At 43.6% G+C, this 22,912-nt stretch overlaps 2 protein-coding genes across 3 annotated transcripts in view; one reads left to right on the forward strand and one right to left on the reverse strand.

The window, feature by feature from the left end:
- The window catches only part of LOC123761547 (glutamyl aminopeptidase), a 705,879-nt gene that overhangs the window by 229,429 nt on the left and 453,538 nt on the right, over window positions 1–22,912 (reverse strand). The gene's annotated exons all lie outside the window — the stretch shown is intronic.
- The window catches only part of LOC138368250 (glutamyl aminopeptidase-like), a 56,632-nt gene that overhangs the window by 28,039 nt on the left and 5,681 nt on the right, over window positions 1–22,912 (forward strand). The window contains exons 6-8 of the mRNA XM_069330801.1: window positions 4,175–4,335; window positions 10,563–10,677; window positions 14,447–14,560. Of these exons, the coding sequence (XP_069186902.1) occupies window positions 4,175–4,335; window positions 10,563–10,677; window positions 14,447–14,560 (390 nt within the window). The remainder of the gene's footprint in view (window positions 1–4,174; window positions 4,336–10,562; window positions 10,678–14,446; window positions 14,561–22,912) is intronic.

Raw genomic sequence — 22,912 nt, forward strand, 5'->3', positions numbered from 1 at the left:
GCCAAATCGAAGACCTTATTTATATCTGCCTGCAGTTTTTCAGTGTCTTCTACGCATGAAATTTTCATGCTGATTTTTTTATCATCTGTAAAGGATGACACGAAGCTGTGACTAGTATTTCTCTCTATATCCGAAATAAGAATGATAAATAACAGCGGTGCCAGGACTGTGCCCTGGGATACAGAGCTTTTCACTGCACTTGGGCTTAATCTTACTTGATTGACCGTCATTCTCTACATTCTGTTTGATACAAAGTTGAAAATCCAACACCCCACTTTACCCGTCGTTTATCAAGTAAACCATCAACGAGAATATCTTGTAAAGCATCAACGAGAATATCTAGTAAAGCATCAACGAGAATATCTAGTAAAGCATCAACGAGAATATCTAGTAAAGCATCAACGAGAATATCTAGTAAAGCATCAACGAGAATATCTAGTAAAGCATCAACGAGAATATCTAGTAAAGCATCAACGAGAATGTTCTCTGATGTCATCAGTTACGTGTCCAACGATCTGGTGATGTCAAAAGCTTTCTTTCACTTCAATAGTTCCCTATATCGACCATGCCTCCTTCGGCAGCCTATGTTGATCTGCGGTTGCCATTTGTTTTGGGTGAAGTGATATGACACAAATGTTTTGGGTGAGGTGGGTATTAATTGGGGCATGAAAGGCATACGAATGAAAGTAACTGCAGAAGGAGTATTGGCCCACACTTTCTCTTGCTGCTCTTATGTTGGGTCGGCGTCTTGGAGTGGGTAGAATATAGTTACGCGTAATTGACTGTTGATTGCTGGTGTTGACTTTTTGATGTGTAGTGCCTCGCTTATGTCGAGCCTCCTGCTATCGCTGTATCTATCCATGATTTCTGTGTTGTTTGTTAAAGCTGTTAAGGTTGTTTGTTAAGACCATCGCCAAAGAAATCGTGACCAACAACACAAACACACAGACACACACACACACACACACACACACACACACACACACACACACACACACACACACACACACACACACACACACACACACACACACATGTGTATGCGGCACCAGCATGGAGCCTGTACCTTGTCAAGCACAAGACGAAGCTGGAAAAAGTCAAAAGGTATGCCACTAGACTAGTCCCAGAACTAAGAGGCATGAGTTACGAGGAAAGGCTGCGGGAAATGCACCTTACGACACTGGAAGACAGAAGAGTAAGGGGAGACATGATCACAACCTACAAAATCCTCAGGGGAATCGACCGGGTAAACAAGGATAAACTATTCAACACTGGTGGGACGCGAACAAGGGGACACAGGGGGAAACTGAGTACCCACATGAGCCACAGAGACGTTAGAAGGAACTTTTTCAGTGTCAGAGTAGTTAACGGATGGAATGCATTAGGCAGTGATGTGGTGGAGGCTGACTCCATACACAGTTTCAAATGTAGATATGATAGAGCCCAGTAGGCTCAGGAATCTGTACATCAGTTGATTGACAGTTGAGAGGCGGGACCAAAGAGCCAAAGCTCAACCCCCGCAAGCACAAATAGGTGAGTACAATTAGGTGAGTACACACACACACACACAAAGGGCTGGCGTACCGAAAGGGAAACTATGAGGAGATGAATAAATTCCTATGGGATATACATTGGGACACAGAACTCGGAACCAAGTCCGTACAAGACATGATGGACTATGTCACCCAAAAATGTCAGGAGGCTGTAAGCAGGTTTGTCCCAGCCCGACAGGAAAAAACAGAGTAGCAAAGGAAGAATCCGTGGTTTAATAGGGAATGTATGAAAGCAAAGGAGCTGAACAAAAGGGCATGGAGGAACTTCCGTAATAACAGAACACCAGAAAGTAGAGAGAGATACCAGAGAACCAGGAACGAGTATGTTAGTGTGAGGGGAGCAGCTGAGAAAAGGTATGAAAATGATATAGCTAATAAAGCCTAGACCGAACCCAAGCTACTACACAGTCACATCAGGAGGAAGACAACAGTGAAGGAACAGGTGATGAAACTTAGGTTAGGCGAGGACAGGTACACAGAGAATGACAAAGAGGTGTGTGAAGAACTTAACAAAAGGTTCCAGGAGGTCTTTACAATAGAACAGGGAGAAGTCACGGCGCTAGGAGAGGTGGCAGCAAACCAGGTGACCTTGGAAAGGTTCGAAATTACAAGAGATGAGGTCAAGAAGCACCAATTGGAGCTGGATGTGAGAAAAGCTGTAGGGCCGGATGGAATCTCACCATGGGTATTGAAAGAGTGTGCAGGAGCACTTTGCTTGCCACTCTCCATAGTGTATAGTAGGTCACTGGAAACGGGAGACCTACCAGAAATATGGAAGACTGCTAATGTAGCACCAATATTTAAAAAGGGTGACAGACAAAAGGCACTGAACTACAGGCCAGTGTCCTTAACTTGTATACCATGCAAGGTGATGGAGAAGATTGTGAGAAAAAACCTAGTAACACATCTGGAGAGAAGAGACTTCGTGACAACCCATCAACATGGGTTCAGGGAGGGTAAATCTTGCCTTACAGGCTTGATAGAATCCTACGATCAGGTGACAAAGATTAAGCAAGAAAGAGAAGGATGGGCGGACTGCATTTTTTTGGACTGTCGGAAAGCCTTTGACACAGTACTCCATAAAAGTTTGATGCGTAAGCTGGAGAAACAGGCAGGAGTAACTGGTAGGGCGCTCCAGTGGATAAGAGAGTACCTAAGCAATAGGAAGCAGAGAGTTATAGTGAGGGGTGAGATCTCAGAATGGCGTGAAGTCCCCAGTGGAGTCCCACAGGGCTCTGTGTTTGGACCTATCCTGTTTCTGATATACGTAAATGATCTCCCATAGGGTATAGACTCATTCCTCTCAATGTTTTCTGACGACGCCAAAATTATGAGAAGGATTAAGACAGAGGAGGACAGCTTGAGGCTTCAAGAAGACCTGGACAAGCTGCAGGAATGGTCGAACAAATGGATTTTAGAGTTTAGCCCAAGCAAATGTAATGTAATGAAGATAGGGGTAGGAAGCAGGAGACCAGATACAAGGTATCATTTGGGAGATGAAATACTTCAAGAGTCAGAGAGAGAGAAAGACCTGGGGGTTGATATCCCGCCAGACCTGTCCCCTGAAGCTCATATCAAGAGGATAACATCAGCGGCATATGCCAGGTTGGCTAACATAAGAACGGCCTTTAGAAACTTGTGTAAGGAATCTTTCAGAACATTATATACCACATATGTCAGACCAATCCTGGAGTATGCGGCTCCAGCATGGAGACCATATCTAGTCAAGCATGTGACTAAACTGGAAAAGGTTCAAAGGTTTGCCACCAAACTAGTACCCGAGCTGAGAGGTATGAGCTACGAGGAGAGACTACGGGAATTGAACCTCACTTCGTTAGAAGACAGAAGAGTTAGGGGGGGACATGATCACCACATTCAAGATTCTCAAGGGAATCGACAGGGTTGATAAAGACAGGCTATTTAACACAAGGGGCACACGCACTATGGGACACAGGTGGAAACTGAGTGCCCAAATGAGCCACAGAGATATTAGAAAGAACTTTTTTAGTGTCAGGGTGGTTGACAAATGGAATGCATTAGGAAGTAATGTGGTGGAGGCTGACTCCATACACAGTTTCAAGTGTAGATATGATTGAGCCCAATAGGCTCAGGAACCTGTACACCTGTTGATTGACGGTTGAGAGGCGGGACCAAAGAGCCAGAGCTCAAGCCCCGCAACTAGGTGAGTACAACTAGGTGAGTATACACACATACACACACACACACACACACATACACACACACACACACACACACACACACACACACACACACACACACATACACACACACACACACACACACATACACACACACACATGTTGCGGGACCAAAGAGCCAGAGCTCAACCCCCGCAAGCACAATTAGGTGAGTACATATATATATATATATATATATATATATATATATATATATATATATATATATATATATATATATATATATATATATTATGAAACTTGCATGGGCCAATAGGCCTTCTGCCGGATACCTTCATTCTTGTTTTTATGAAATTAAGTAAATATAATTATTAGTTAGAATGTGCTAGTGGTTGTGGTTATACAATGTATGATGAAGTAGTTGTGAGTTACGAGGACTACTTTCTTCCCCCCCCCCCCCAGGCGCAACCGGTTGGTGCTGATGTATCTGGCCTGCAGTAACGGGTACCAGCCGTGTCTGGAGGGCGCCTACCAGCGCCTGCTAGCATGGATTAGGGATCCGGACTACTTCATCCCTCCCAACACTCGCTCCCTCGTCTACCGCTTTGGCATGCAGAAGGCTGGTGAGTCCCACACCTGGTGAGTCCCACACCTGGTGAGTCCCACACCTGGTGAGTCCCACACCTGGTGAGTCCCACACCTGGTGAGTGTAGAATGTTCAGGAGAGGAAGCTCCAGCTCTTGGTCCCACCTTTTACCTACATATTGTCTGAAACAGCGCCTGCCGACCCCCTGTCGGTCTATCCTCCCTGCACCTATAGTAATGCCTTTATACCTTCTTCTGAAGCTCCTTCCACCTGTTGCCTCTTATAACCCTGGTAACTGTGCCGCGCTGCAGAGTATAATATATAGTGTATATTATAATATTATGCCACTCTCTGCCAGGTATATAATATAAGGTATATTATACTACTCTATACTTGGTATGATATATAAGGTATTATACCACTCTATGCCTTGTATGATATATAAGGTATTATACGTCTATGCCTGGTATAATATATAAGATATTATACCACTCTCTGCATAGTATAATATATATATATATATATATATATATATATATATATATATATATATATATATATATATATATATATATATATATATAAAAGGTATTATACCTCGCTATGCCTGGAATAATATATATAAGGTATTATATTACTCTCTGCCTGGTATAATATATAATTATAGAGAGAGAGGTATAATATACCTCTCCTATACCTCTATTATGTATATATATATATACATACCTTGGTGAATGTTACCTTGGTGAATGTTACCTTGGTGAATGTTACCTTGGTGAATGTTACCTTGGTGAATGTTACCTTGGTGAATGTTACCTTGGTGAATGTTGCCTTGGTGAATATTACCTTGGTGAATGTTACCTTGGTGAATGTTACCTTGGTGAATGTTACCTTGGGGAATGTTACCTTGGTGAATGTTACCTTGGTGAATGTTACCTTGGTGAATGTTACCTTGGGGAATGTTGCCTTGGTGAATGTTACCTTGGTGAATGTTACCTTGGTGAATGTTGCCTTGGTGAATGTTACCTTGGTGAATGTTACCTTGGTGAATGTTACCTTGGGGAATGTTGCCTTGGTGAATGTTGCCTTGGTGAATGTTACCTTGGTGAATGTTGCCTTGGTGAATGTTGCCTTGGTGAATGTTACCTTGGTGAATGTTACCTTGGTGAATGTTACCTTGGTGAATGTTGCCTTGGTGAATGTTACCTTGGTGAATGTTACCTTGGTGAATGTTACCTTGGGGAATGTTGCCTTGGTGAATGTTACCTTGGTGAATGTTACCTTGGTGAATGTTGCCTTGGTGAATGTTGCCTTGGTGAATGTTACCTTGGTGAATGTTGCCTTGGTGAATGTTACCTTGGTGAATGTTGCCTTGGTGAATGTTACCTTGGGGAATGTTGCCTTGGTGAATGTTACCTTGGTGAATGTTACCTTGGTGAATGTTGCCTTGGTGAATGTTACCTTGGTGAATGTTACCTTGGTGAATGTTACCTTGGTGAATGTTACCTTGGTGAATGTTGCCTTGGTGAATGTTGCCTTGGTGAATGTTACCTTGGTGAATATTACCTTGGTGAATGTTACCTTGGTGAATGTTACCTTGGTGAATGTTGCCTTGGTGAATGTTACCTTGGTGAATGTTACCTTGGTGAATGTTACCTTGGTGAATGTTACCTTGGGGAATGTTACCTTGGTGAATGTTACCTTGGTGAATGTTACCTTGGTGAATGTTACCTTGGTGAATGTTACCTTGGTGAATGTTACCTTGGGGAATGTTACCTTGGTGAATGTTACCTTGGTGAATGTTACCTTGGTGAATGTTACCTTGGTGAATGTTACCTTGGTGAATGTTGCCTTGGGGAATGTTACCTTGGGGAATGTTACCTTGGTGAATGTTACCTTGGTGAATGTTGCCTTGGGGAATGTTACCTTGGGGAATGTTACCTTGGTGAATGTTACCTTGGTGAATGTTGCCTTGGTGAATGTTACCTTGGTGAATGTTACCTTGGTGAATGTTGCCTTGGTGAATGTTACCTTGGTGAATGTTACCTTGGTGAATGTTGCCTTGGTGAATGTTACCTTGGTGAATGTTACCTTGGGGAATGTTACCTTGGTGAATGTTACCTTGGTGAATGTTGCCTTGGGGAATGTTACCTTGGGGAATGTTACCTTGGTGAATGTTACCTTGGGGAATGTTACCATAGTGAATGTTACCTTGGTGAATGTTGCCTTGGGGAATGTTACCTTGGGGAATGTTACCTTGGTGAATGTTACCTTGGTGAATGTTACCTTGGTGAATGTTACTTTGGTGAATGTTACCTTGGTGAATGTTACCTTGGGGAATGTTACCTTGGGGAATGTTACCTTGGTGAATGTTACCTTGGTGAATGTTACCTTGGTGAATGTTACCTTGGTGAATGTTACCTTGGTGAATGTTGCCTTGGGGAATGTTACCTTGGGGAATGTTACCTTGGTGAATGTTACCTTGGTGAATGTTGCCTTGGGGAATGTTACCTTGGGGAATGTTACCTTGGTGAATGTTACCTTGGTGAATGTTACCTTGGTGAATGTTACCTTGGTGAATGTTACCTTGGTGAATGTTACCTTGGGGAATGTTACCTTGGGGAATGTTACCTTGGTGAATGTTACCTTGGTGAATGTTACCTTGGTGAATGTTACCTTGGTGAATGTTACCTTGGGGAATGTTACCTTGGGGAATGTTACCTTGGGGAATGTTACCTTGGTGAATGTTACCTTGGTGAATGTTACCTTGGTGAATGTTACCTTGGTGAATGTTACCTTCTTGAGGTTATCTTGAGATGATTTCGGGGCTTTAGTGTCCCCGCGGCCCGGTCCTCGACCAGGCCTCCACCCCCAGGAAGCAGCCCGTGACAGCTGACTAACTCCCAGGTACCTATTTACTGCTAGGTAACAGGGGCATTTAGGGTGAAAGAAACTTTGCCCATTTGTTTCTGCCTCATGCGGGAATCGAACCCGCACCACAGAATTACGAGTCCTGCGCGCTATCCACCAGGCTACGAGGCCCCCATTCCCCTTGGGGAATGTTACCTTGGGGAATGTTACCTTGGTGAATGTTACCTTGGGGAATGTTACCTTGGGGAATGTTACCTTGGTGAATGTTACCTTGGGGAATGTTACCTTGGGGAATGTTACCTTGGGGAATGTTACCTTGGTGAATGTTACCTTGGTGAATGTTACCTTGGGGAATGTTACCTTGGTGAATGTTACCTTGGTGAATGTTACCTTGGGGAATGTTACCTTGGGGAATGTTACCTTGGTGAATGTTACCTTGGGGAATGTTACCTTGGGGAATGTTACCTTGGTGAATGTTACCTTGGGGAATGTTACCTTGGTGAATGTTACCTTGGGGAATGTTACCTTGGGGAATGTTACCTTGGTGAATGTTACCTTGGGGAATGATACCTTGGTGAATGTTACCTTGGTGAATGTTACCTTGGTGAATGTTACCTTGGTGAATGTTACCTTGGTGAATGTTACCTTGGGGAATGTTACCTTGGGGAATGTTACCTTGGTGAATGTTACCTTGGGGAATGTTACCTTGGGGAATGTTACCTTGGTGAATGTTACCTTGGGGAATGTTACCTTGGTGAATGTTACCTTGGGGAATGTTACCTTGGTGAATGTTACCTTGGTGAATGTTACCTTGGGGAATGTTACCTTGGATGAGCTATAAACCTTTCCCAGGAATGGAATACCTCCTAGGAATAACTAGGCGTGACCTAGGAATAACTAGGCGTGACCTAGGAATAACTAGGCGTGACCTAGGAATAACTAGGCGTGACCTAGGAATAACTAGGTGTGACCTAGGAATAACTAGGTGTGACCTAGGAATAACTAGGTGTGACCTAGGAATAACTAGGTGTGACCTAGGAATAACTAGGTGTGACCTAGGAATAACTAGGTGTGACCTAGGAATAACTAGGCGTGACCTAGGAATAACTAGGTGTGACCTAGGAATAACTAGGTGTGACCTAGGAATAACTAGGTGTGACCTAGGAATAACTAGGTGTGACCTAGGAATAACTAGGTGTGACCTAGGAATAACTAGGTGTGACCTAGGAATAACTAGGTGTGACCTAGGAATAACTAGGTGTGACCTAGGAATAACTAGGTGTGACCTAGGAATAACTAGGTGTGACCTAGGAATAACTAGGTGTGACCTAGGAATAACTAGGCGTGACCTAGGAATAACTAGGTGTGACCTAGGAATAACTAGGTGTGACCTAGGAATAACTAGGCGTGTATTGTGAGAGACCTGAGCTAGAGATATGAGGTGAAGGGAGACTCACCCGCCGCCTGGGTGACCATAGGTGAATTCTTGAGGTGACTCTCAGGTGTACAAGACACCAAGGAAGACCAGTGTGGTATGACCACACCCCATAATTCAATACACTAACAACCACACGTTGACATTGAATGTGTTTTCAGAATGAGACAAATTAGAAGCAAAATAAAAAATCAGAAATATTGAGGCAGAGGCAGAAGTGGCGAGGAGAGGTATAGTGTATGAGGGAAGTCTAACCTTGCAACACTACATGTGTGTGAGTCAAAACACACATTTCACTTATGGTAAAAGGAGAAATGCTTGGAGTGACTCTATGCACATGCGGCTCAGGCTTGGGTACAAATATTACTGGGAATATGGAACAGGTGTTCATGATAATGACACGAAGTGTAAACTATGTGTTATGTTAAGGTCTCACACCCTTGCCCATTATGTTCTTGATTGTCCGTTGATTAATGTATATAGAAACACTGAGATAAGAACTGTTCCTGAACAAATAGCCTGGCTGTGTCACAGCGGAAAAATTTATGATATTCTGGAGAGATATAAGAATTTCGCACCGAGATTGTAACCTTTTGTTGAATTGTCTTATGTCTATTGCAAATTGTCAATATACCTAGTTATCAAAGTATTTGTGTGAACATCTGGTAACATAGTACATTTGTAAAGTAAGAAATGTATATATGTTTATCTCTCAGAATGTCGGTAATATGTTAATTGTTTGTGATGTGTGTCTATATATGTATGAACACGTTGTACTGAACGGGGTGAGAATAGCTTGAGCTACCTCATCACTGTGTGTGTATTTATACCTCAATAATCATATTTCAATTTAAATTTAAATTTCAATCAGGCGAGGTATACGCAGCCTACCGCTCGAGTGTAGCTTCAGTATTCCCCCCTTACTACTGATATATTCACCCTCAAGATAGCACTCAGATAACAACCCGTCCTCTTAACAAGACTTCGCATTTTGACGTATATTCTCCTTAAGGCCAAAAATCGTGTGACTAGAAAAAGGTTATTTCGCTTCAGTATAGTGGCTTGTGAAATTGACGTACTGTCCCGTTTTCTGTTTTGCATCCTCTGGTAGGTTAGGATAAGGGCACTTTATTTCGACAGTTTCTCGACGTTGGGACACCTTAGGAAGCCGGGCTGCAGATACAGTGACGATTGTTGAACGTGAAACATTCATTAGAAAATTACCGGAAAGTACTGTTGGAAATCTCCGGTGAGAGAGTAAACATTAGGGGAGTTAAGAGGGAAAAGCTTTTCCACTAAGAATGCAAGATTTCTGGGATTAAAATACAACAAATACAACAGGAGAAACATTTAATATTAGCGAATCAGAGATGAGTGAATACATCAAATTCGTTATTCATAGGGTTTGAGCTTGATGGAGGTTGTCCACTGAGAACAGCATGAGAGCCACTGGGGGCCAAGATGCAGGTCTTGCAGCCACAAGTCCTGGTGTTGTAAAGCTGCTCGCTTCATATACCACCTATTCACCACGGAAAGTCCACGTTGCTATTCCAGGCAAACCAGCAGGAACTGGAGACTCAGAGCCCAAACACCTCTCACCATAGTCATATTTTTAACTGTTTTAAATAATGTCATTCACTGTTGGATCTGTCATTGAAGGTACATAACAGTCACTACAGTAACTGTGGACCAGATACCCACTTCATTAATTGTGGACAAGGTACCAGGCCTCGTTACCAGTGTCAACCGGTAGTCTACGAGTACAAGACAAGGTACCAGGCCTCGTTACCAGTGTCAACTGGTAGTCTACGAGTACAAGACAAGGTACCAGGCCTCGTTACCAGTGTCAACCGGTAGTCTACGAGTACAAGACAAGGTACCAGGCCTCGTTACCAGTGTCACGCAGGATTATATACCAGTACTGTACTTGGTAAGGTAACATTCTGATAACGTTGCAGGGGCGGAGGAGTGGGAGGAGGTGCTGGCTCGCTACATCAACGAGACCAACGCCCAGGAGAAGACCAAACTGGCCCTCGGTCTAGCCAGCACTAAAGAGGATTGGATAACGCAAAGGTAAGATAGCCAATCACCTGTATCCCCACACCTGGAAGAATGGAGTTGGGGTGGTTGGTGGAGTTGAGGTGGCTGGTGGAGTTGGGGTGGCTGGTGGAGTTGAGGTTCAGGTAGATTGTGATAGACGATTTGAATGACGATGATGTTGGATGAATCGATTGGTATTAGGGTTGAGAGATTGAGTAGATAATAAGATTTAATGATTTGGCAAGATGATAGGCCTGGAAGATTGGGTAGATTATAGGGTTGAAATATTGGTTAGATGAGAGAATTGAAAGGCTTGGTAGGTGATAGTGTTTAAAAACTGGATAGAAGATAGGATTGAAAGATTTTGTATATGATATCTTTGAGAGATTGGGCAGATGATTAATTTGTTAAAACAGGGTAGGTGATGGGGGTTGAGATAATTGGTAGATTGTGTGGTATAAAGATTTGGTAGATTATAAGGTTGAAAATTGGGTATATTACAGAGTTTAATAATTGGGTAGACTATAGTTGAAAGATCTGGTAGATTATAGGGTTCAAGGATTGGGTAGTTAATGTGGTTGAAAGATTGCGTAAGTGAAAGGTTGAAAGATTAGGTAGAGTATAGGTGTTACAAGATTGATTATATTATAGGGTTGAATGGTGGGTATATGACTGGGTATATCGTACTAGGGCAAGACTGAGTAGGTGATACTTTGAAGGATTGGGTAGATGATGGGATTCAGATTGGGTTGAAGGTGGTACTGAAGCACTGAATTCCTTACTACCTGACCAGTTGTGTTGTCATGAGGGATCTGACCCTCACTTCTGTATGTGGTGAGTCATGTATGTGATGAGAGGGAGTGATGAGAGTGAGTTATGAATGAGAGGGAGTGATGAGTGAGAGGAAGTGATGAGTGAGAGGGAGTTATGAGTGAGAGGGAGTTATGAGTGAGAGGGAATTATGAGTAAGAGTTATGAGAGGGAGTTATGAGTGAGAGGTGAGGGGAAAACTGCCGGGATTGATCGGAGAGGAGAACTACTAGGGAATTGTACTGAACTAAAATTAAAAATTTACTGTATGCAAAATTAATTCAACTAAAGTCTCTTGCTAGGGTTGTAAGTCCTACCTCCTCTTTTCCTAATGACAGACTGTGGGCTATAAGGGGCAGGTGGGGGTGAATGAAGAGGCTGATTGAAGCTCCACAATCCACCTGCAGGCAATTATCTCACATCAGCTTGTATTTTTAATACAAGGATAAGATTTTAATAAATTCCGTTCTATGACTGAACACTGGTTCTGTTTAAATCAGGGGTTTAAACATGTACATAGTCCAGCTTAGCACCATAACTATCAACAGCCAATATTCATTTACTATAAACCCAACAATTTAAATTGTAGAAGTATGATATTAAATGGCCTTAAATCTAGTCTAAATACTAGTTAACTAAGGACTAAAGATTATATTCAATAGGTTAAACTTATATGATTAATTAAAGATAATGAAGCAAGCAATTGTTAATTTATATGTTCAAGGATATATATAGATATAGATATATTCAATTTATATGAAGAGGTTCAGTTAGCTCAACTGAAACTCTTCCCAGACTAATGACACCTATGAACCAGTGAACCTCACGAGTGTCGAGAGTCCTGGTAAAGATTCAGTTGCTGTAAGATTAATTAATGAATGCTCACTGAAATATGAGGCGTGGCCTCACCCTATAACCGACAGACAGACTTATTGGATATATTAAAGTTATACAAGCATATAATTGACAAATTAATATGCTAAATAACATTCAATATACTTCTCTGAATGCCGGGTGCCTGTCTGACATGTGTGCCAGACCGTTCCTAAACTCTTGTCGAGTTCAGGAACAGTATTTTATGTAATAGCCTTGCTGTATAATGTTCTAGTAGCGTTGTTAATTGATTATGTCCTTAATTGCGGTTGCAATAGGTTAGATAAGTGATGATAGTAAAGGTGGAGAGAGTGTCACTTTGTGTGCTCCACTCTACACTCTTATATAGAAATATTCTAGGAATTTTTCCTTGTTGATATATTGTCCAAGTACTCCTCCAGTTCTAGAGAGTAATCACTGGTGATAAAGATAATTGGATAAGGTGTCCTAAGCTGAATAATTGTTCGCAAGGCACCATCACACATTTTCGCTGTTATGTAAACACACGTGTTCTGCCTCGGGGCGTGGTGGGCACTCCTCTTCCAGCCATCGTCCCCCCCCATGCTCCCTGAGCAAGATAGCCTTGAATGAATATTGATTGATTATTTTTACTGTCTAGACATATAATTGAGATCAGATATGATTATAATATAATTAGATATAGGATTTAAAGATTACAAGTAGTACTTGCCTCCACTATTGATTCTTATTAAGGATTTGATTTAATCCCTACTGGAAATTGATTCAATAGTTCCAGTAGTTTTTTTAATTAAGAAATCCTTCTAGAAGCTTCTGGATCCTTGAGAAATTATGCACAAAGTCACGTAGGCAACCAAGGGCTCTATGGTCATACGTGATCATAGGTGGCATTGTCTTGTAGGATTCAGATATATAATGAATCTGTAGTGATTGTGATATGATTTTGTTATGATTTAGATATGATATAGAAATAATACATTTCTTAGATAATAATATAGATATAGTGGGCAAAAATTTCCTGCAAGAGGGAGTGAAGAGTGAGAGTGACTTATGAGTGAGAGGGAGTTATGAGTGAGAGGGAGTTATGAGTGAGAGGGAGTTATGAGTGAAAGGGAGTTATGAGTGAGAGGAGTAATGAGTGAGAGAGAGTTATGAGTCAGAGAATGAATAACACATATTTTTGTTTATCACATGGCTCCAACATGTGATATGATTTGATAAAATATCTATTCCCAAGTTGACCACCGAGCGCTGTCAGATGTTGGATAAATAGTCTCATGACTACCAAGATTTGTGCACAGTTATGTGGTCTAGGGGTTAAGGTACCAGGTACGCCAAGGTGAATAGTGCTCCTGGCTCTCTGAGTTTGAATCGTTCTGGGGAGTGGAGTTTTCAGTTGCATATTTCGCTTGGGACCCATTTAAGCTTGTTCATATATATTTATATATATATATATTTATATATGTCGTACCTAGTAGCCAGAACGCACTTCTCAGCCTACTATGCAAGGCCCGATTTGCCTAATAAGCCAAGTTTTTCTGAATTAATATATTTTCTCTAATTTTTTTCTTATGAAATGATAAAGCTACCCATTTCATTATGTATGAGGTCAATTTTTTTTTATTGGAGTTAAAATTAAAGTAGATATATGGCCGAACCTAACCAACCCTACCTAACCTATCTCTATAGGTTAGGTTAGGATAGGTAGCCGAAAAAGTTAGGTTAGGTTAGGTTAGGTAGGTTAGGTACTCGAAAAACAATTAATTCATGAAAACTTGGCTTACTAGGCAAATTGGGACTTGCATAGTAGGCTGAGAAGTGCGTTCTGGCTACTAGGTACGATATATATATATATATATATATATATATATATATATATATATATATATATATATATATATATATATATATATATATATATATATATATATATATATATATTTAGGGGTACCACCACTGGTTTAATTAAAGGGACCCACATCCTCGAAAAGAAAATAAATAGTGTTCAGAGAAGACCTTGTGCATTCTCACTGAATACTTTAATCTATATATCTATATATATATATATATATATATATATATATATATATATATATATATATATATATACACAAATATATAATGTAATGGTCTTTCTCAGGTTGTTGATGGTGGCGCGGAACGAGACCATTGTGAGGAGTCAGGACTACTTCTCCATCCTTAACGACATAGCCAAGCAGCCATGGAGTACACACCTTGTCTGGAATTTCGTGAAGTAAGTCGTCAAGACGGAACTGGTTTGGTGCCGGGGTTAAGGCCTAGTAACTGCAGGAGGTTAGTTAAGACCATGTCAAATGTTCAGTCACCAACCACGAAGTATACTTCAGTCATGACCGTCGTCGAAGATTATAATGATCGCTGGGTGTATGTCAAGGATTACAATGATCACTGGGTGTATGTCTAGTGCTACAATGATCACTGGGTGTATGTCTAGTGCTACAATGATCACTGGGTGTATGTCTAGTGCTACAATGATCACTGGGTGTATGTCTAGTGTTACAATGATCACTGGGTGTATGTCTAGTGCTACAATGATCACTGGGTGTATGTCTAGTGCTACAATGATCACTGGGTGTATGTCTAGTGCTACAATGATCACTGGGTGTATGTCTAGTGCTACAATGATCACTGGGTGTATGTCTAGTGCTACAATGATCACTGGGTGTATGTCTAGTGCTACAATGATCACTGGGTGTATGTCGTGTGCTACAATGATCACTGGGTGTATGTCTAGTGCTACAATGATCACTGGGTGTATGTCTAGTGCTACAATGATCACTGGGTGTATGTCTAGTGCTACAATGATCACTGGGTGTATGTCTAGTGCTACAATGATCACTGGGTGTATGTCTAGTGCTACAATGATCACTGGGTGTATGTCTAGTGCTACAATGATCACTGGGTGTATGTCGTGTGCTACAATGATCACTGGGTGTATGTCTAGTGCTACAATGATCACTGGGTGTATGTCTAGTGCTACAATGATCACTGGGTGTATGTCTAGTGCTACAATGATCACTGGGTGTATGTCTAGTGCTACAATGATCACTGGGTGTATGTCTAGTGCTACAATGATCACTGGGTGTATGTCTAGTGCTACAATGATCACTGGGGTGTATGTCTAGTGCTACAATGATCTCTGGGTGTATGTCTAGTGCTACAATGATCACTGGGTGTATATCCAGTGCTACAATGATCACTGGGTGTATGTCTAGTGCTAAAATGATCACTGGGTGTATGTCTAGTGCTACAATGATCACTGGGTGTATGTCTAGAGCTACAATGATCACTGGGGTGTATGTCTAGTGCTACAATGATCACTGGGTGTATGTCTAGTGCTACAATGATCTCTGGGTGTATGTCTAGAGCTACAATGATCACTGGGGTGTATGTCTAGTGCTACAATGATCACTGGGGTGTATGTCTAAAGCTACAATGATCACTGGGTGTATGTCTAGTGCTACAATGATCACTGGGGTGTATGTCTAGTGCTACAATGATCACTGGGGTGTATGTCTAGTGCTACAATGATCACTGGTTGTATGTCTAGTGCTACAATGATCACTGGGTGAATGTCTAGTGCTACAATGATCACTGGGTGTATGTCTAGTGCTAAAATGATCACTGGGGTGTATGTTTAGTGCTACAATGATCACTGGGGTGTATGTTTAGTGCTACAATGATCACTGGGGTGTATGTTTAGTGCTACAATGATCACTGGGGTGTATGTTTAGTGCTACAATGATCACTGGGTGTATGTCTAGTGCTAAAATGATCACTGGGGTGTATGTTTAGTGCTACAATGATCACTGGGTGTATGTTTAGTGCTACAATGATCACTGGGGTGTATGTCTAGTGCTAAAATGATCACTGGGGTGTATGTTTAGTGCTACAATGATCACTGGGGTGTATGTCTAGTGCTAAAATGATCACTGGGGTGTATGTTTAGTGCTACAATGATCACTGGGGTGTATGTCTAGTGCTACAATGATCACTGGGTGTATGTCAGGGACCTCAATGATCACTGGGGTGTATGTCTAGTGCAACAATGATCACTGGGAGTATGTCAAGGACTACAATAATCATTGAGTGTATGTCTTGGACATACTCTTAGTTCTGTGCATATGTGCTGGACATCCCCATATTCTGGATAAATCTGGCTCCCAAAACCCATTTCCGTCACTGTAACTTTGATTATGTATGGGAGTTATGCTGGGAATTACTTGGATGTGAAATACCTGGTTCCAACATTTATCGACCCATCCTTAACAAACTGTGTGCTCAAAACCTCTGTAGATGCTTCATCTACGTCCCACAAATCCAAATAATTATCAGCACACCTAATCACATAACGAAACCAAATTTTGGCGTTAGCATATTTTGGTGTACATGTGAGAAAATACCTGTTTAAATATTGAGAACGTTAAATTTGATCGCTGCGTTTCTGGGCTCGGCGGCCTCTTGAATAAGCCTAGCCTGGGAGCAGGTTAAAATGCATCATTCAAGTACATGAAGTATAAATATATGCCAATTGAATCTAAGCATCTAAAACATGAACTTTATCTAGGCCTAACTATACACAAAATTCTAATGTATCATAAAAAATATTTAGATTTGTTCAAATACCTAATTTAAGAACTCAGTATTATATAATGGGTGAATGTGTGTTTAGAGTGAGCCGCCGCTTGGACGAGCCTAGCTGAGGAAAACGTAGATTTGTGAGTCCTGTGCAAAATGTTTGTTATGCATAAAGATGTGATTTGGCGGCTGTATACAGACATTTGACCAATGTTCATTAGGACGGACTGCCTTTGGGTGAGTTTAACAAAAGTACCGACCTTAATCTTATCTAAGCTCAACCCTTCCCTGTCCAGCTCGTTGCTGCCATGAGGGGGCTTGGTGGGTGGCTGCTGGAGAGTGATGCTCCTTGGGACGGTCCCCTGTCCTTTTGTAGCGTTTTGCTCCTGCTGTTGTCCTCACAAATTTTGCTGGATGCATTTTCCTTCTGTTTCGTTTTTCTCCTCCCTCTTCTCCTTTATCTTTGTCATTCCCCACCGACCTTTTGCCTGTTTTGATTCTTCTTTCGGCCTTCCTTTATTTTGACGTCTGGGTGTTTGGGGAGGCATACTCTTGCACCCGTAGAACTGTAGTACCCAACGTCTCAAACGAGGGGACCCTTTTATTGTCAATCCTCCTTTCATCACTGAATCTGATCTCGATGGATTGACGGTTCTTAAGGTGGCGTTTGTGGGGTGTATACTCACGACGCACCCCTGGGGGGGCCCCCAGCATGATCGGCGATAGCTTCTTGTTGGGTGTCCTACCTCTAATGTGGCTCCATGGTGCGTATGGGGGCACATTCGTGAATGAAAGTCTTTCCTCGTTTTTATGGCAGATAATATTTCCCTTGTACCTTCCCAGGCTCGTGGGGTGGGCGATCAAGCCCTGAGTCGGACTGTGTTGGAAGACAAGGCCCTGTAGCCCACGTAGCATTGGACCCCGACCTTACTCCTCCTGACTACTCCCCTCAGCTCCCCTCCCTCCTCTCTGGTAGGGTCGAGTTCCCAGACCCAAGTGGTGACCACCTCGTCCCCTGGCACGGCTCCGTCTCTCATTGTGACTAGTGCGCCTTTTACCCCTTCTCACTCTGGGGGTTCTCAACGTCGTCCCCGCCTCGGCCGCACTCGCACGATCCCTTCCCATAATAATACTTACAACGCCTTGTTTGGTCCCACTACATGGGCTAAATACTTTGATCTCCACCATATGGATTCTACTCCTCCTGACGATTTTTCCCTCTATAAACACCTTGTTGATTCAGTAGATGCCTCTGTTACTTTTAACCCCACCTATTACCGTATGCGTATCGTTGCTGCTCCTTCTCAGGATGCAGCTACTCGCTCAGCCGCTTTGTCCTGCATTCGGGAGACCCCTGTTTGGGTCTAGAAAAACGCTCGATTAAATGCCGGTGTTGGTACTGTTCTCCTCCCGCACCATGTTGCAACTGGTGTTAGAGACCTCAAAGACTCCCATGATGATATTAAACATATCCTCTAAGCCTTAGGCCATTCTGTCCTCCAGGTGGACACGTTTACTCTACCCCCTCGTGGTCGTCGCCGTCAGCCCCTTTGAGTTGTAAAAATCACCTTTGATAGTGATTTCGCCCTCTTATTCTTGCCGGTGCCAGATGCTCCGTTCAGGAGTACATTCCCTCTCCTAGACTTTGCAATAAGTGTTGGAAGTTTGGACACGGTGTCCTCAAGTGTTCACTGTGTGTCTATGCCCTTGTGTGGGGACGATGATCATTCTAAGTCCGAGTGCACTTCTCCCCAGGCTTGCTGCCTCAATTGTGGTGAGGCCCACCCTACCTTCTCACACTTGTGTATACACTACAAACTCGAGGAAGCCGTCCTCAACTTGAAACACCGTGATCGTCTGACTTTTCCTGAAGCGAGACACCAAGTCAGCACAATGTGAGACATCGTCGTCTCACCCCTTTCGCCGGTGTATCCTACGCTCGCGTGTTGCGTTCTACCTCTCCTCGTCCTTTCCACCTTCCTCAGTCTCACAACCGTTTCCAGGCCTTAAACCCGAACACGCCCTCTATCTCCTCCCCTATTCCTTTGCGTCCTGTCCTGAAAGTTCTCCACCTGGAGTTTTCCCCTTTCCTGCCCAGTCCACCATGTCTCCTATGTCTTCTTTCCCATCTCCCCCCAGTCTCTTGACCCTCCACACCGCCTGTCTGTCCAGGCTGATGTCCATCATCCTCCCAGCAATCATTGTGTTGTTCGCTCCCGTTCCTCTTCTGCTGAGACCATTGAGTCTATCGCCCGGTACGTTGTTATTGGAACGCCTATCTCTTCGAGTCAGAAACATAAGCCTGGCTCTTCTCCTTCCTCCCCAGCAGGTAAGAAGGTATCGCTTTCTTCCTTGCCGCCCTCCCTCTGACTCTATCACTACTGCCCCTCCTATTTCAGTGGTCGGGCCCCCTGTCCCACATATGGAGGTTTCTTTCACCCCCGATTCCCTCTCGGTTGCTGCCCTTGCTGAGGTGCACTCCCTGATTTCTGCCCCCCCCCCTCCTCCAGCTGTCCTTAACTGCCCCTCTCAGTTGTCTCCTCCTCTTTTGGACCCCGTCAGTCCCCCTCTGGTCTGTCCTCCTGCTCCCTTCCTTCCATCCTTACTAAGTTTACCCATGCCCCCTAACCCTGATTTTGCTGACCCTGCTCCTGATCCTGACCCTGATCCTGAGATTCTTTAATAAACTGTGTTCTTCTTTACCTCTGTTTCTTTATTGTTCTCTGTTATTGTCCTTTCTCTTTGATAATGTCAATTCTTCAGTGGAATATTCGTGGATTTTATGCCAACTTCCATGAACTCCAACTTCTAATTACACAGTTTCACCACTTTGTGTTTGGCTCCAAGAATGAAGGCTTGGTGCTCGTCCTGGTCACTTTCGTGGTTGTTCCTTTCTTTCTCCTCCCCCCCCCCTGTAACCCCATATCTCTACTGCTCTCCTAATTCGTTCTGATGTTCCTTTCGTCCCCCTACTTCTTCCGTCATTGTTCCACTGCCCGTGTTTTTGTGGGTAAATGGTATACAGTGTGTTCCATTTATCTCCTGCCAAATGTCCCACTTTCCCTTCCCGATCTTAAGCACCTCCTGGACTCCTTGCCAGAGCCGGTGCTCCTTTTTGGATGATTTCAACTGTCGACATACTCTCTGGGGTGATGTTCTGACACACACCCGAGGCCGCCTTCTGGAACCGTTCGTCCTCTCTTCTTCCCTGTCTCTTCTGAATTCTGGTGAGCCCACTCATGTGGACTCTCGGACTCACACCCTTTCCTGTCTAGATCTTTCTCTCTGCTTGTCGTCCCTTTACTTAGATTTCACGTGGCAGGTTCTTGATGGCCATTATAACAGTGATCATTTCCCCATCCTCGTTTAATTTTTCTCTTTCCACTCTCCCCTCTCCCTCCCTAGGTGGCAGTTTGCCAAGGCTGACTGGAGCCTATTCACCCTCCGTGCTACTCTCTCTGACCTCTCCTCTCTGCCTCTTCTTCGCGCCCTCCTTCTTTTTTTATGACACTGTCTTCGACGCTGCCCTCTGCTCTATTCCTTGCTCTTCCTCCCGGGGCGTGCGAAAGTGCGTTCCCTGGTGGAATGCGGACTGTTCTCGGGCTGTCCGCTGTAAGCGTGAGGCCTCGAAGAAACACCGCCGCCGGCAGACGGCTGATTCTCTTATTTTGTTTCGGAAGGGAAGTGCGGTGGCCCGTAGGACCATCAGTACAGCTAAACGTGAGAATTAGAAATCTTATGTTTCCACCATTACGTCCGATACTCCCCTGCCGCAGATCTGGAAGAAGATCTGCAAAATTGCTGGCAAGTTTGTTCCAGATGTCTCTCCGGTTCTCCACCTCCGTGGTACTCTTGTGGCGGACCCAGTGACAGTCGCGACCGAACTGGGTTCCAACTTTTCTACTGTTAGCTCTGGTTCTCATCTTCCTCAATCCTTCCTTCTTCATAAGCCTGTTCTTGAATCTTATCCTTTAGATTTCCACACTCATCTCCGCCTTCCCTATAATGATCCTTTCTCTCTTTCTGAACTTCAGTCTGCCCTGGCCCTCTGCGGATCTATGGCATTGGGCTCGGATGACGATCGTTATGAGATGTTTCGCCATCTCCCTCCGTGCACGTCTCGGTATTTACTGAGTATGTATAACCAGGTCTGGGATTCGTTGTCCATCCCTGAGGACTGGTTCGATGCCGTGTACTCCCTATTCGGAAACCAGGGTCTCTCGGTAAGTCCCCTAAGGACTTCCGCCCTATTGCTCTCACGAGTTGTGTCTGCAAGCTCTTTGAGCGTATGGTAAATGTCCGTCTGATGTGGTTCTTGGAACACCATCACCACCTGTCTCCTTCTCAATTTGGTTTTCACAAGTGCCGCAGCACAACTGGTGTCCTGGTGAACTTGGAGGTCTATATTTGTGCTGCTTTTGCTGGGAAGACCTCCGTTGTTGCTGTCATTTTTAACCTGGAAAAGGCTTATGACATGACTTGGAAATACCATATTCTGTTCCAACTTCGTTCTTTTGGCCTTCGTGGTAATCTCCCTCTCTTCCTTCAAAGCTTTCTCTCTCGTCGTACCTTTCAAGTCAGGCTTGGTACCACTCTCTCTGCCTCTTTTTGGCAGTATGGTGTACCCCAAGGTAGTCTTCTGAGAACTACTCTTTTTCTGGTTGCCCTCAATGGTCTTCTTTTCTCCCTTCCTTCTGGCATCTTCTCCGCTCTTTATGTTTATGATCTTACTCTTTGCTGTCGAGGTGATGATTCGCCTCTCCTTCAACGGCGGCTTCAACTTGCGATTGATGCCGTGTCATCTTAGGCCACCAATCAAGGCTTCAAGTTCTCTACTTCTAAGACTTGTGCCATGACTTTTACTCGGAAGCGGGTCGTTCGTCGTCCCTCTTTGTCACTTTATGGTCATCCCCTTGAGTACAAAGCTTCCGCAAAGCTTTTGGGGTTATTCTTTGACACTCGTTTGTCTTGGTCTCCCCATATCTCTTACCTTCGTGTTGAGTGCTCTAAGGCCCTTAACCTACTTAAGGTTTTTTCCCATACTTCTTGGGGAGCGGATAGGCGCATGCTCCTTTATTTGCATTCCTCTCTCGTCCTGTCTAAACTCGATTATGGTTGCCCTGCATACTCTTCTGCTTCTCCTTCTACTTTTCGCCATCTTGATCCTTTGCACCATACTGGGTTGCGCCTCGGCTCTGGTGCTTTTCGTTCAACTCCTACCCTCAGCTTGTACACTGACACTGGCTTCTTGTCTCTTCAGGACCGCCGTGATTGCTACAGTCTTCGCTATCTTGCACGATCCTTACAGCATCCTCACTCTCGCCTCTATTGCGCTTTGACTTTTACCCCTCCTGTAGTTCCTGTTCCTCTTCACCTCCTTCCTCTTTCTGTCCGTTTGTCTCGCTTACAAGATTCTCATTCAGTTCGTATTACCAATGTTTCTCCTCGTATGTTTCCATCCTTGCCCCCGTGGAGGGTCCCCTTTCCCAAATTTTGTACTTCTCTGACCCGCATCACTAAAGTTTTTACCCCTCCTACAGTTCTGAAATGCCTCTTCCTTGAGCACTTTTCTTCTCACTCCCACTCCGTTCCCATCTTCACCGAAGGGAAGTCTGCTGACGGTGTGGGCTACTCTGTTGTTTTTCCTGACCACACTTATATGTGTCGCCATCCTCCGGAGGCTTGCATCTTTACAGCAGAACTTTATGCTATTCTCTATGCTCTTCGTCTCCTGCTTGCCCGGTGTCAATCCTCCTTTGTGGTGGTAGTTGTCTCTCGTTGTGCCCTCATGGCTTAGGGTCCTTTAATCCAGTCCACCCGGTGGTCATTGGGATTCAACATTGGCTGTTTCTTATCTCCAGTAAATTTAAGTTGGTTGAATTTTGCTGGGTTCCCAGCCATGTTGGTGTCTCTTTAACTGATCATGTGAATACTGCCGCTAAGGAAGCTATCCACACTTGTCCCATCTCCCGTAAAGGTATTCCTTATT

This window comes from Procambarus clarkii, chromosome 24, assembly GCF_040958095.1.
Source record: "Procambarus clarkii isolate CNS0578487 chromosome 24, FALCON_Pclarkii_2.0, whole genome shotgun sequence".
NCBI classification, from domain to species: domain Eukaryota; kingdom Metazoa; phylum Arthropoda; class Malacostraca; order Decapoda; family Cambaridae; genus Procambarus; species Procambarus clarkii.